At 39.1% G+C, this 13,346-nt stretch overlaps 1 protein-coding gene across 1 annotated transcript; it reads left to right on the plus strand.

Moving 5' to 3' along the window:
• Positions 1-1,951: 1,951 nt before the first annotated feature.
• terb1 (telomere repeat binding bouquet formation protein 1) lies at positions 1,952-13,224 on the plus strand. Its single transcript, XM_065957425.1, has 20 exons — positions 1,952-2,237; positions 2,422-2,553; positions 3,270-3,401; positions 3,553-3,613; positions 3,732-3,850; positions 3,970-4,098; positions 4,216-4,368; positions 4,738-4,869; positions 4,969-5,094; positions 5,522-5,664; positions 5,756-6,111; positions 6,215-6,291; positions 6,379-6,456; positions 7,162-7,389; positions 8,314-8,394; positions 9,222-9,287; positions 9,369-9,437; positions 10,504-10,580; positions 12,658-12,813; positions 12,925-13,224. The coding sequence occupies exons 1-20, from the start codon at positions 2,174-2,176 to the stop codon at positions 12,946-12,948; spliced, it is 2,403 nt and encodes an 800-aa protein (XP_065813497.1). The 5' UTR covers positions 1,952-2,173; the 3' UTR covers positions 12,949-13,224.
• Positions 13,225-13,346: the final 122 nt, after the last annotated feature.

The raw sequence follows: 13,346 nt of genomic DNA on the forward strand, positions 1-13,346 counted from the left end.
AAAGAAGTAACTAATCCTATTCATACACATTCATACATGACGAAGAAGTGGGCGCAATTTGGAGTTGTGTCTTGCCCAAGGACACATCGGACATGTTGTTGAAGGAGCTGGGCTGGGGAACCCAAGACCTTCCGATTGAGAGACGAGGACTCGTATCATACTATATGCTCTGTGGTTTTATAATATATACATATCTTCTTTTATTATTTCACACTTATTTAATAGTATATGATTTAAGCGCCTTATCTATAATATAGGCTAATATGGCACATTACATCAATATGGTCTTGGTATCCAATTATTAAGCCTATTTAAAGTTATCCTACTTTAGCCTATCTATAGGCTACTACTCATATTTATGGTTATAAAACATCACAAATAGATGAAGACTGCTGATTATTACGGACAGCACTTGTTACCAGATGTACATAGCCTATATGATCTTCTATTTGTAATTCACCTTGGGGCTCTATCATACTTTGCTGCTCTTGTTCTTTTATTTTTAAGTTTAATTTTAGCTTTGTATTTGTGTCTTGTTTTTCTGTTCCGTCATTGTTATGTTGAATGTCACGAGTTGCTGTTACAATCCAATTTCCCCTTGGTGATGAAGTATCCTGCCTGTCTGTCTGTCTGTCTATTCATCTATGAAGTGTTGGGCTATTTGTTTTACTGATTTATTTTTTTAACTGTGTAAAATATTAACATACAACCTTAGTCATTTGTAAACAGAAATTAAGAAAAGACTGCATTTTTTTTTTTACATATTCAAACTTTTTTGTATCGCAACTCAGAAAGAGCTACGATACGACGGAGGATTAGGGCCACGTTAATTTTATTTTTTTTTTAAATTTCGATAATAAAGTCGTACATTTACCAGATTAAAGTCGTAAATTTCTGAGAATAAAAAATTTACAAGGAATAATCTCGTGAGAATAAACTCGTAAATTAACAAATTTAATCTTGTAAATCTACGACTTTAATCTCGTAAATGTACGACTTTAATCTAGTAAATGTACGACTTTAATCTTGTAAATGTACGACTTTAATCTCGTAAATTTACGACTTTAATCTTGTAAATTTACGACTTTAATCTCATAAATGTACGACTTTATTCTCGTAAATGTATGACTTTATTCTCGTAAATTTACTACTTTAATCTTGTAAATGTACGACTTTAATCTCGTAAATGTACGACTTTAATCTCGTAAATGTACGACTTTAATCTCGTAAATGTACGACTTTATTCTCGTAAATGTACTACTTTAATCTTGTAAATCTACGACTTTAATCTCGTAAATGTACAACTTTAATCTCGTAAATGTACAACTTTAATCTCGTAAATGTACGACTTTAATCTCGTAAATTTACGACTTTAATCTCATAAATGTACGACTTTAATCTCATAAATGTACGACTTTAATCTCGTAAATTTACGACTTTAATCTCGTAAATTTACGACTTTAATCTCATAAATGTACGACTTTACTCTCATAAATTTACTACTTTAATCTCAAATTATTATTTTTTTTATTTTTTATTTTTTAACATGGCCCTAATCCTCCGTCGTACTATGAAGTGGTATGACTCAAGTATAATTTCCATCTGGATTATATTTCAGTGGCAGATGTAATTTGTGTTGGCCTTCTTTGTAGTTAGAAAACAAGCTGTAAAAAGGGCCTTTTACTGAACCTCTCTACGGTTCTGCATTATTATAAAGTAGCTGCTTTTATGGCGTTAAAAGCTGTTTTTTTTTTGCTTTTACTCTCTAGTTAGAGTGCCGCACACTGACCGTTTATTTATTTATTTGAAGAAACACATTGTCATTTTTTGCACGTGATCACAGTGTCGTGAATTATTGAACTCTTGGCGCTCCTTACTTGGCGCGTCATCTTGCTAATGCTAATGCTAGCTAGTTATCGTTAGCCTAATCGCAATGGATTCAACAGAAGACAACAACAACAACAACAACAGCCGAAATAGTTAAGTGATTTTGTTGTTCCCGAAGACACATATCAATATTTACAGTTAATTTTAGAAGAAAGGGAAGTATATCACATCTTTTAATAAACACCTTTCCTTATATGAACTTAATAACGTTTAAAGTAATTTAGTGTTTTGACTTCCAGCTGTGAGGACAGATCTCAGTTTGCTGCTCGAGTGTCTGAAGTTTCAGATGAAATGTCCTGATCTGCAGAAACAAGCTCTTCTTACTATTCACTCAATCTGTGAAAACAAAGGTAATGTTTATTTACAACAGAAATACTTCAACTTCTTGACTCTCACAGTCTCTACATACTCTCTATACTCTACACACACTAACCAGCCCTCAGTTTTTTAATGATGATTTTTATGTGTGGAAAGCCATCATTTAATTTCATCTTTACAATGTATTCATCACTTTACATTATCTTTTTATTTCAGAGGATAATGTTGACATTCTGAGAAAAATGGGAGGCGTGGCTTTCGTGTATAACCTCTCCAAATCCAGGATTGTCCATTCAGATGTGAAGGAGACTGCGCTTTTTACTCTCTGCACCCTGGCAGAGGCCAATGGTAAGCATGTGTAAGAATTAAAGGGATACTTCACCCCGTTGAAACATGAATCTGTACTGACATTGGGTCATATATGTAGAAGAAATGTGAAATACTTTTTTGAAGTTGGTGCCTTCTTGGCCGAGAAAAGGCAGAAAGTGTCTTTTTGGGTCATGTTGGATGAAAGACACCAAATCCCAGAATGCACAGCACTGCAGGCCACTCCCATTAAGGTCCTCTATTTCAGAATCAGAAATACAGCAGCCAAAACACAAGACCGGCCTGTCGGCAGCAGCCGTCTCGCCGCTATATTTGTATTTTTTCGCCATTATCATCTTTCTCCATAGAGCCTGTTAGCTTAGCTTCCAAGCAATATGGTGGACGTTAAGTTTTGATTCTGGGAGTGAGTTCCCACCCACTGATCTGTGATTGGTCTGTAGCTTCAGTGGTCGAAAATATGAGGAACTAGAGTTGTAGTTTCACCCCGCTAACCGCAACAGCTTCCAGTGATGCAAAATGACAATTTTTGCGTCACTGGAAGCTCCTTTTCAGACTCAGAAATACAAAGATTTCTCGTCTCAGGGGAAAATGAGGGCGGGATGCACGAGCATTCAAAAATACTACCAGGTTTCTAATGATACAAAGATTAATGCAAATGGTTGAAGTATCCCTTTAAAAGTTTCTGAAGGGGTTTTTTTTTGCACATCATTTATACACTGTGTCTTTCCTCCTGGTAGTGTATTGCAAGAATTCCCTGAGCAGAAAGGAGACATTTACAGACCTGGGTGGTTTGTTGATGAGCGAAGATGTCCCGCTGACACAGAAGAGAGTGTCCGTCTATTTGCTTTCTGTGTTGGTAGCCAACAACAGTAAGATCAAGACTCCACAACTGAAATGAGTTAGATTTACAAGAACTGCTGAGAGCTCTGTGCCTAACATTGCATTCACCTTGGTTTAGTTTAATCATTACATACCAGTACATAAAACATAATAATGGGTCCTTTCTTTTTCCACTTGCAGAATCAGGACAGACCTTAGCTCAGACCACTGGCTGTTTGGATATTCTTCTGGAGCTTTTCAGGTATTTTATGAAGCTAAACATTGTAATGTCAGTCAAACATCTGTTGCAAGTTTACATAGGCAAGCTGAAATTGTACAGAGCATATTTTTTATGTTTAATAGGATGTATATCTTTGCAGGATCAATTTCCCCTCCTCCAAAGAGGCCACTTTGAGACCAGTCAACGCTACTCAAACCTATCAACTTTGGGCGTCTGTGTGTAGTGCTCTCTGTGGATGTGTGAACAACCCCCAGAATGGTAATGTAACATCATCCAGGCTGCGACTCTCCAAGACAATACAATGAAATACTGCATCAAGTTCACATCAACAGCAAAGCAATTCACTTTTGTTGCTGTCTTTCTTTTTTACCTTCCAGAGGAGGGTCAGCGTATTTGTGTGGCAGTCTTTCCCATCATAAAAACGTGGCTTCAGCAAATTGCTTTGTCGAGAATCGAGATCTTCCAGTCCATTTGTTCCTTCATAGCGATGACAGTTGCCAACAACTGTAAGTAAAAAAAAAAAAGTGGAGGAATGGCTTATGCTAAACCTGCTTTTTTCCATCCTACTTATTTGAAATCAAAATTTGAAGAGTTCAATCTTCCTCTCTTCTCTGTTTTGGCAGCCGGTGTTCAGGAGAGTTTTTCTGCTTCAGGGGGTCTGGACAGTCTCACTCTCGCACTGGTTCATCTGGCTTCTGCAGCAGATACGAGCTTGTTGTCTTGTCAGCTATCCGTCAATTTATCCAAGACCTTGTCAGCATGCATCACAGATAGCTGTAGGTGTCACTCTTAAACACAGGTTCACACACACACACACACACACACACACACACACACCACACAGTCCACTGAAAGGGATACTTCACCCATTTGCATTAATCTTTGTATCATTAGAAACCTGGTAGTATGTTTTGAATGGTAGTGCATCCCGCCCTCATTTTCCCCTGAGATTTGGAAATCTTGCGGTGCTGTGCATTCTGGGAGTTGCTGTCTTTCATCCACATGAGCCAAAAATACACTTTCTGCCTTTTCTCGGCACCAACTTCAAAATGTATTTCACATTTCTACTACATATATGACCCAATGTCAGTACAGATTCATGTTTCAACGGGTGAAGTATCCCATCTATGTCTCGTGTTCTGCAGCGTCTCTAGCCTCGGGCCTGGCTCAGTACGGCGTGGTTTCCCAACTCTTTCTCCTGCTCGCTAGCCCGCACCTGGACCCAGAGGAAAGGCTTTCTGTGTTACTCACTCTGGTCCATTGCACTGCATCCTCTGGTAAGACTGCACCGTACACTGTCTAGTTTGTGACTTGATTACTTATGCTCTCTATTTATATTTCCAACCTGTGTTTCCTGCCTGTCTGCCTGCCTGCAGAGGAGCACCAGTCCCAGTTGGTGCAGTGCGGAGGCCTGCCCCTTATCATAACCTTACTCACAGAGGATACAAGTGAGGAGGTGAGGAAGGCTGCTATGTTCATACTGCAGACCTGCAAACAGGCCAGTAAGTCAAAACGTTATTTATATAATAAAGTGACATTTTTATACCCCAAATGTACACAGTCACAACTACAACACTGCATTATTAATGTTTCATTATCAAAGGTTGTCTCTTTTGAAAGCAGGCAATGTAACCATCTCTCCTACTCTTGTATATTAGAGAGAAATGGCTACAGCATGATTACAGCATCAAGAGCAGTGATGGAAACTTTGGGTGCAGTGGTTTTTTTTCTTGGGGGGGGGGGGGGGGGGAGCTCAGCATTATTCTTTCCTCAAACCCTTTCTATGTGTGAAATATTAACGTGAATTAAAAGTAAATACAAAAAATTTCTCTCGCTTTTCTTGGAGAGTGGAAATGAAGCATAAAGAAAAACCAAGAGAATTTTGGATTGAATGAAATGTGGATCTCTCGTAATGACTTTTCTGTGAAGCCATGTCCCTGGAAGTTCCTGGATTGACAGCGAGACAGGGCGGAGGTGAAGATGTGGAACCCATCGCAAACATGGAAGGCTTCAGGAACTCAGCGAGAGAGCTGCTGCATAGGATCAACCTACTAGAGATGGAGCAGGAAAAGGTCAGAAACATTCATGCATATGTGTATGTGCAGTATAATCAGTTTGTAGCAGGGTGACTCATGACGCGGGCACATGTTTTATCTACTAAAGGCTGAGCTGGAGCAGGAAGACACAGAGCCATCAGCATTAATCAGAGGGCTGGACCAACAATCTGCCTTACCTCTGCCTCTGCAGCGGAAGGATAGCATAAAAGCTTTTAGACAGAACAGCACTCCTAAGCACTTAACAGCGAAAGATGGCGACAATACTGAACTTCACACTGCCAGAAATGTGATCAAGAGTGACAGCGAACAGAGGGACATGTGCTCTGATTCAAGCATGCTGGTTAGGACGACTAAAACCAGTGGGGATGATGTGTGGTGTCCAGTATGCAAGGGCTCTGGAGCCCTGGTGACTTCCCATCTGCAGCCACTAGAGGGAGACAGAGCTCCACAAACAGCAGACGGGTCAGCAGAGAATCCTCAGTGTTGTTTGTAAATCAGAAAAACTCAAATGAAATCATGACGCTCACGTTTACATTCTCTTCCATTTGTGTTTGTTCTGTTTAAGAAATCTGTTTAAGCTCCCAGCAGCGGTGAAGCACAGTGTGCCGAAAGAAACGATGAAAGAAAAAAACCACAAAGAAGGTTAGAGTTAAATAAAGCCTTATAAAACTTTAATAAAAAAAATGTCCTATGAAAAAGAACCCTAATGTAACATGTGTTTATGTTTAGAGCTGCAGGACCGTGAGATGAGTAATAAAGGGGAAATCCAAACGGAGGAACGTTCCCTCTCTCAGATCCGGTGTGCAGGTAGGAGAACGTTATACTGCCCCTCAGTGAAATGATTTACCACTTACATGATCCTAATATTTATGAGAACTCAAAAGGGTTAAGTTTGTGGGTCAGCCTTTATTTTAACAATATGGGATGTGGTTTTTTTCTGACCCTTATTGTAAGAGTTTTTGTAGATGAAAGCTGCCGGGATAGACAAGGTCCAAATTCTTTTTAGCCGTCAAAGTATTTTTCCAAAGGTGACTGAACTGTATTTTATTTTTTAAATATATGTTAGATTCAGATTTTTTATTGTCCCACAAGGGGAAATTTGCGTTGCAACAGGAGCACACAGAAGACAAGAAACACAAGGACAACATCACCATTAAAACATAAACCAAAACAAATTTAAAAAAATTAAACAACACAGCAAAATATAAAACCAAACAAAAACAGTGCAATAAAATCAGTCAAGAGTCCACACCAGAATGGAAATTCAAGTTAACAAAAGTGCAAAGTGGAGGTGTGCAAATGTGCAATTCAAGTGCAAAAAGAGCAACAAATAGCTAATTGTTGTTTACAGTAACATATTAATTGCACTTGTGTGTTGGGATCATACTTTTTTATCTCTTCTGTGGTTATAGGAACACACAAGTATCACTGTCATACTACTAATGATTAAGCCGATCTCTAAGGTAGAAAGAAGCTCAAGATTCTTTCACTCCTTTACTTTGTCTCATTTAGGTTGCGTGTTGCCTTTCGGGGAGCTGACCAGTCGCACTTTTTCATCGCTCCAAAGTACCTGCCGACACAGCTGCGACATGCACAAGGTCCTCCAGGAGGCGTCGGAGAGGTACAGGACTGCTCACTGCCACCTTCTGTTCAGCAGAGAGTACCAAGACAACACAGCGGAGCAGGCCGAGCCGGACTTTGACAGTGTTTCATCAGCAGAGCCACCGAGAAACTGGAGCGGTAAGTCAGCCCCACTTATAGCACACAACATGGAAATGAATGTTACACTCAATCAGGGTTGGAAATGAATGTTTTTTGCATACCTTCCACTGTGACAGGTGGATTCATAAATCTACTAGTCTCTTATAACAGAGATGCTAATCCATGAAGCGCTCAAATAAAGAGACACAGAGTGAAACAATTGAAGCACATAGCCTGTCACTGTATGTGTAGGTTCTCAGTCTCATAGTCTATCATTGTGCACACTGACATCAGGAGGGGCGGAGCCCTGTGGGCCTCATTTAGGACTGCCTGTCTCTGCTCATAAAGTCAGAGCGGAACAAGCAGGAGACGGTGATTCAATTGACGTTGTTTTATTGTCACATACCACTCTACTACTGTAATTTACCTGCCAGGTTGAGCAAATTGACCCGTCATTGCAAAAAAAACACCTGTATTTGGCTGGTGACAAGTGCCAATTTCCAACCCTGTACTCAATAGAGCTTTTACTTAATTATTTACTTTTGTACATTTTTACCAACTTAAGTTTGGTAAAAGTGACTTGAAGTTGGCAAAATGTTCATTATCTTTTTAGTTTAGTGAAAATAAGTTCCTGAAATAGTTCGGCCCACAGACATCCTTTAGACTTAGTCCCTACTGGGATGACAGAGTTTTCACTTGACTTGTCATTACAAGACATCACTCCTGTGTATTTCTTATAGGCATCAGTTTGTTTCCCATTGTGGGATTCTATCAATGCTTTACTTTGATCTAAATCAGTGTTGTCATTTTACCAACAAAAAAACAAGATCATGACAGGACGTCCAGAGACATTTTATACAATCAGTTTCATTTTCTTTAAACAGTACCTCAGAACTGTTTCCTACCTTTCTGCCCTCCTTTGTCTGCTGCTGCACACTGTCTGATTTCCACTCTGCTTTTAAGAGGTTTTCCTGACTCCCAGGCGTAAAGCAGCAGGGAGAGGAAAGAGCTTCCTGCCAGACCACAACTGGAGGAAGCACAGTGGTAAGACTCAAGCATCAAGGTGAATTTTCAGATATTTATTTAACACAGATGTGTTCTAACTGAAAGACAGGAAATGAGCCCTTCTAAGTTAAACCTGTCAAAACAAGTAATACATTGAAGACAAACTTTGTAAAAGTATCAAAATAAAGCACAAATAAACAAAAACTGTACACAACTAATTGGCTTCCTTACAATGCAAGACATGACTTCCTGCTTTAACTTAAAGGCTTTATATGATTTTTTGATCCAGCAGATGTCGCCCTTGAGCACCAGCATGAAACCAAAACAACTTGCACTGCATTGTTGTGTTAGCATGCTAATGCTAGCGATCTTTATTATGCTGGTATCTTCACACTGCATGTAAATTTACCTGAAATGAGCGTGATCTAGAAACACAGTTAAGCAGTGAGTACAGTATGTTATTCTTCTTTTCTCTAGTCCCTCAATTAAACAACTTTTATACACGAGGGGAGGAGTCAGCCGCCGTCCTGGCGATGTAAACAAAGTGAAGATAGGACTCTGAAAACTCTGAAAACATCACAGACAGTGGGACTCGGGTGTTACACCCATTGTAGACAGTCATGACTCACAGAGTTATTTTCAGAGGAGATACTTGATTTCTACATTTAAGTGTGAAAAATCACATATAAAGCCTTTAACTAAGCAACAAAGTCGGGGCAAAGCAGTAATCTGCCACAAAAAGTAGTTCCTGAGAGTTGAAAGGGGGTTTGTTGTTCTCTGATATTATCAGATGGAGACCACTGAACCAGCACAAATGCAAAATATTGTAAAATGTTTTAATTTGTGTCTTCTTCCATCTATCTTAGGCGTCGCTCTGACACCGCTGTCGAGAGGAGCAGCAAAGGGGATCACGACCTCTCACAACAAGACCGGTGTGTGTGTGTGTGTGACACTGACTCAGACAAACACGCATCATTGATTGTTTTGTCGTTTGTATTGTTCATATTCCACAGCATTGATTTCACCACTCCTCCCATCAGGTCCAGGCTTGACTCCCCTGAAGAGATCTCATCTTCCTAAAGGTAAAGATGTGAAACTAGACCTGTGTGTGTGTGTGTGTGTGTGTGTGTGTGTGTGTGTGTGTGTGTGTGTGTGAGAGTGTTGTGATTGCGAGCCTGCGGTTGGAGCCGTCCTCCGCTGTGTGTGTTGTTGGCAACTGACAATCCAAAGAGCAGGAGGAATGTTGAACTGCAGCCAGTGTTCTCACAGCACACAGGCCGGAGCTGGTTCAGAGCCGCACAGCTGTATGAAGCTGTTTCACACTCTGTAAAACACACTGTCTGTCTGTCTTTGTGTGTGTGTGTGTGTGTGTGTGTGTGAGTGAGAGAGCGAGAGAGACAGAGAACGGGTGTGTTGCGATGCCTTTGTGTTACACCAGTGACATGGCACTACCATGCCACTTACATAACATGTAAAGGAGAGACACTCGACGTCTTGTCCACATCATGATGTTGAATGTTCTGTTCTTGCATGACAATCACTTCACTGTGCAGCCAAATATGATTCATCTTTATTTGCTTGTTTATATTTTCCCATCTCCATTTTTCTTTCTCTTTGCTTTCCAGTTTTGCTGGTTCACCCGCTCTTAGTCAGACTTTCTGTAGCCTACATTTTCTTAGGGAAAGGAAATGTTTTTTTTTCTGGACTGTCATGCTGAGATTTACTATATCTGTATAACCTCTCTGCCAAATGTATTTTCCAACGCTCACTCCACATTTGGGAAAGTTTAAAGTTTCGTTCCATTGAGCGGTCCAGAGTTTAATCGCTCTTCTTGCTATTTTCTTCCTCTCTATTAAACTTTCTTTCAGTCTTAATGTTGCACTCTTTTGTCCATCCATTCCCCTTTGCTTTCTCATCCTTCATCGTCTGTTCTTTCTCCTCCTGCATTGTTGTTTCTGTTCGGCAGCTGTATAAGTCACAACTGGTGATGCATTATCCTCCTAATGAGGAGAGAGTAGGACAAGAGAGAAAAGAGTAATTGTCTCTCCGTAAGTGAGGTCTGAGTGTTTGAGTGGGGGAATAAAAACACGGCGTCATCTCAGCTTTTTCTTTTACACAAACACAAACTTTTGTATGTCCTGAATACAGAGAGAAGAGACGGAAATAAGAGCGGACCTCCTGCTCTTGATGATGAGATGAAGACCTACACCGATGACAACGCCTCTGTAAGAGAAAAATGAATGTATTGATATTTATAAGACCTGTATTGTTCTAACGCCATGGTAATAAAACCCAACTAATAATAATAATAATAATAATCTTTATTTATAGAGCAAAAACAAGTTACAAAGTGCTTTGTGTTCTAACTGCAAGGCAGGAAATGAGCCCTTCTAAGTTAAACCTGTCAAAACAAATAATACATTAAAGACAAACTTTGTAAAAGTATCAAAATAAAGCACAAATAAACAAAAACTGTACACAACTAATTGGCTTCCTTACAATGCAAGACATGACTTCCTGCTTTAACTTAAAGGCTTTATATGATTTTTTGATCCAGCAGATGTCGCCCTTGAGCACCAGCATGAAACCAAAACAACTCGCGCTGCATCGTTGTGTTAGCATGCTAATGCTAGTGATCTTTATTATGCTGGTATCTTCACACTGCATGTAAATTTACCTGAAATGAGCGTGATCTAGAAACACAGTTAAGCAGTGAGTACAGTATGTTATTCTTCTTTTCTCTAGTCCCTCAATTAAACAACTTTTATACACGAGGGGAGGAGTCAGCCGGCCGTCCTGGCGATGTAAACAAAGTGAAGATAGGACTCTGAAAACTCTGAAAACATCACAGACAGTGGGACTCGGGTGTTACACCCATTGTAGACAGTCATGACTCACAGAGTTATTTTCAGAGGATATACTTGATTTCTACATTTAAGTGTGAAAAATCACATATAAAGTATTTAAATTATGGGATAACCTTTCAACATCTTTTTAAAAGTCTTGTGCTGGCTGGTTTCCCTGATATCTGTAAAATGTGTGGTCCATAACACGGAAGTGTGTACTAATTCTAAATATACTAATAAAATGTAGGGATGACATTTGAGAATTGTTTCCCTTTTAGAGCCAGTTTCAGCCTGAGGATCATTTCCCTCTGACATTGCTTCATCACGTTAGTTCCAGTGAACTGTAAATAGCAAAAAGAGGAAGCTAAACTGTTATTGTCTCAGTGTATCCTTTACATTGTACAAGTGCATCCATTGGAAAAGGTCAAACTCTTGTCATAGCAATATAATAGGATTTTAGTGGATTTGTTAAATTAAGGTTTAAGCCTTTTAACTCAAAGTGCTATGGTCATTTAGCTTCACACACACACACACACACACACACACACACACACACACACACACACACACACACACAGATCTACAGGAACATCAAATGTTTAGTATAAAAATTGATTCTCACTGCATACTGAAATAAGTTGAAACCAATCTCTGCCTGGAGGTTGTTAAATCAGTGTAAAACTGTACGATGTGCTTCCGAGAAAGTGCTATTAGTGGGCTTAAATTAGCTGTGAATAGATCACCAGTGTGGTCTATTAACACAAGTCACATTAACATCTTTAGAAGATATTTAAAATAGAAATGACTTATTATAAACTCGTGTTTTTTTCAAGTACATTTTGTTCCCATTTGATCTATTTTCAGATGACATTAGTTTATGAAGCAGGCTGTGTGACTAGATGAGGCCATGTGATCTGCAGAGTCCCTCTGCACCTTTAAGAAAAAGCTAAAGACCCAGCTCTTTCATGAATACCTACTAACTTAATGATGATGGTCTCCATATTATTGATGATGATGATGGTAATGACGATGGTTTTTGTTTGATAACAACGACTTATAAGATGGTTTCTATACTGATTAGAGCTCTCAAGAACTGCCCTCAATGTTGTGCTTTGCCTCTGGTCACTTCCTGTCAGCACCTGTGTGTCCAATCAGACTCAAAGCTGATCGTTTGCTCTTACTCACATTGTTCTCTTTTTTCTAGATCCTTGCTTGTGTTGTTCTTACTCTCTGATGTACGTCGCTTTGGATAAAAGCATCTGCTAAGTGAATTGTAGAATTTATTTTAATCAGTGAACCTTAAGTATGTCTAAACTACACAGTGGAGGTACAGGTAAATCAACGAAGGCTGTCTGAGGTGTGTCTTCTGCACATCATTTATCCACCACCCTGTTGTGCCATCTGACACACTAATATTTCTTTAACCTTTTGTTGTTGCCTTTGTCAACATTTCTAGAAAAGTGCGAAGAAAGACTTTAGCCGCGAGGAGGTGCACTACCTGTTGTGTGGAGTGCAGAAATTGGGATTCTCTTGGAACTCCATCCTGTGGTCGTACCCCTTCCAGCATGGACGCACAAATGTTGACCTGGCTAAGAAATACAAGCGTCTTAAGGTAACAAGAGAAGCTCTCCTCTTAACTGTGAGATTTGATCTGTTTTCACAATAACTGTCTTTAAGTGCATAAAGATTGACCGCCTGATATTATTTATTTTTTGGAAAATAGAAAGCTGGAGCAGCAGAGGTCTGATGTGCATCCCCCCTGGCTCTGAGGCAGCTCCTTTACAATGACTCTAATGGCTCTTCAAAATAGTTTTGATTCATATGAAGCATCTTTATGCTATTCAGTTATCGCTCATTTTATCGTAAAAGAACCTGAACTTAATAATAAAAGAATAAATTGCGGTTGTATTCTTAGTATTTTATCTTAAAAAATGTTAGAGCTGATTGTCTCTTCTCTTCTTATTTAATTGTTATTTAATTTAATTTAACTTGTTATTTAAAATAATTAAAAAAAGTTCTCAAATTTGTGTCAGTGTCTTCTTGTCAAATAATCTTTCTTATTTGATTTAACAGACTTTCATAAATGTTTCACTCTGAAATGAAGCTTCAGTCACTATTTCATATATGTTCAGAGTAAGAGTCATC

Source organism: Labrus bergylta, chromosome 7, assembly GCF_963930695.1.
Source record: "Labrus bergylta chromosome 7, fLabBer1.1, whole genome shotgun sequence".
In the NCBI taxonomy this organism is placed as follows: domain Eukaryota; kingdom Metazoa; phylum Chordata; class Actinopteri; order Labriformes; family Labridae; genus Labrus; species Labrus bergylta.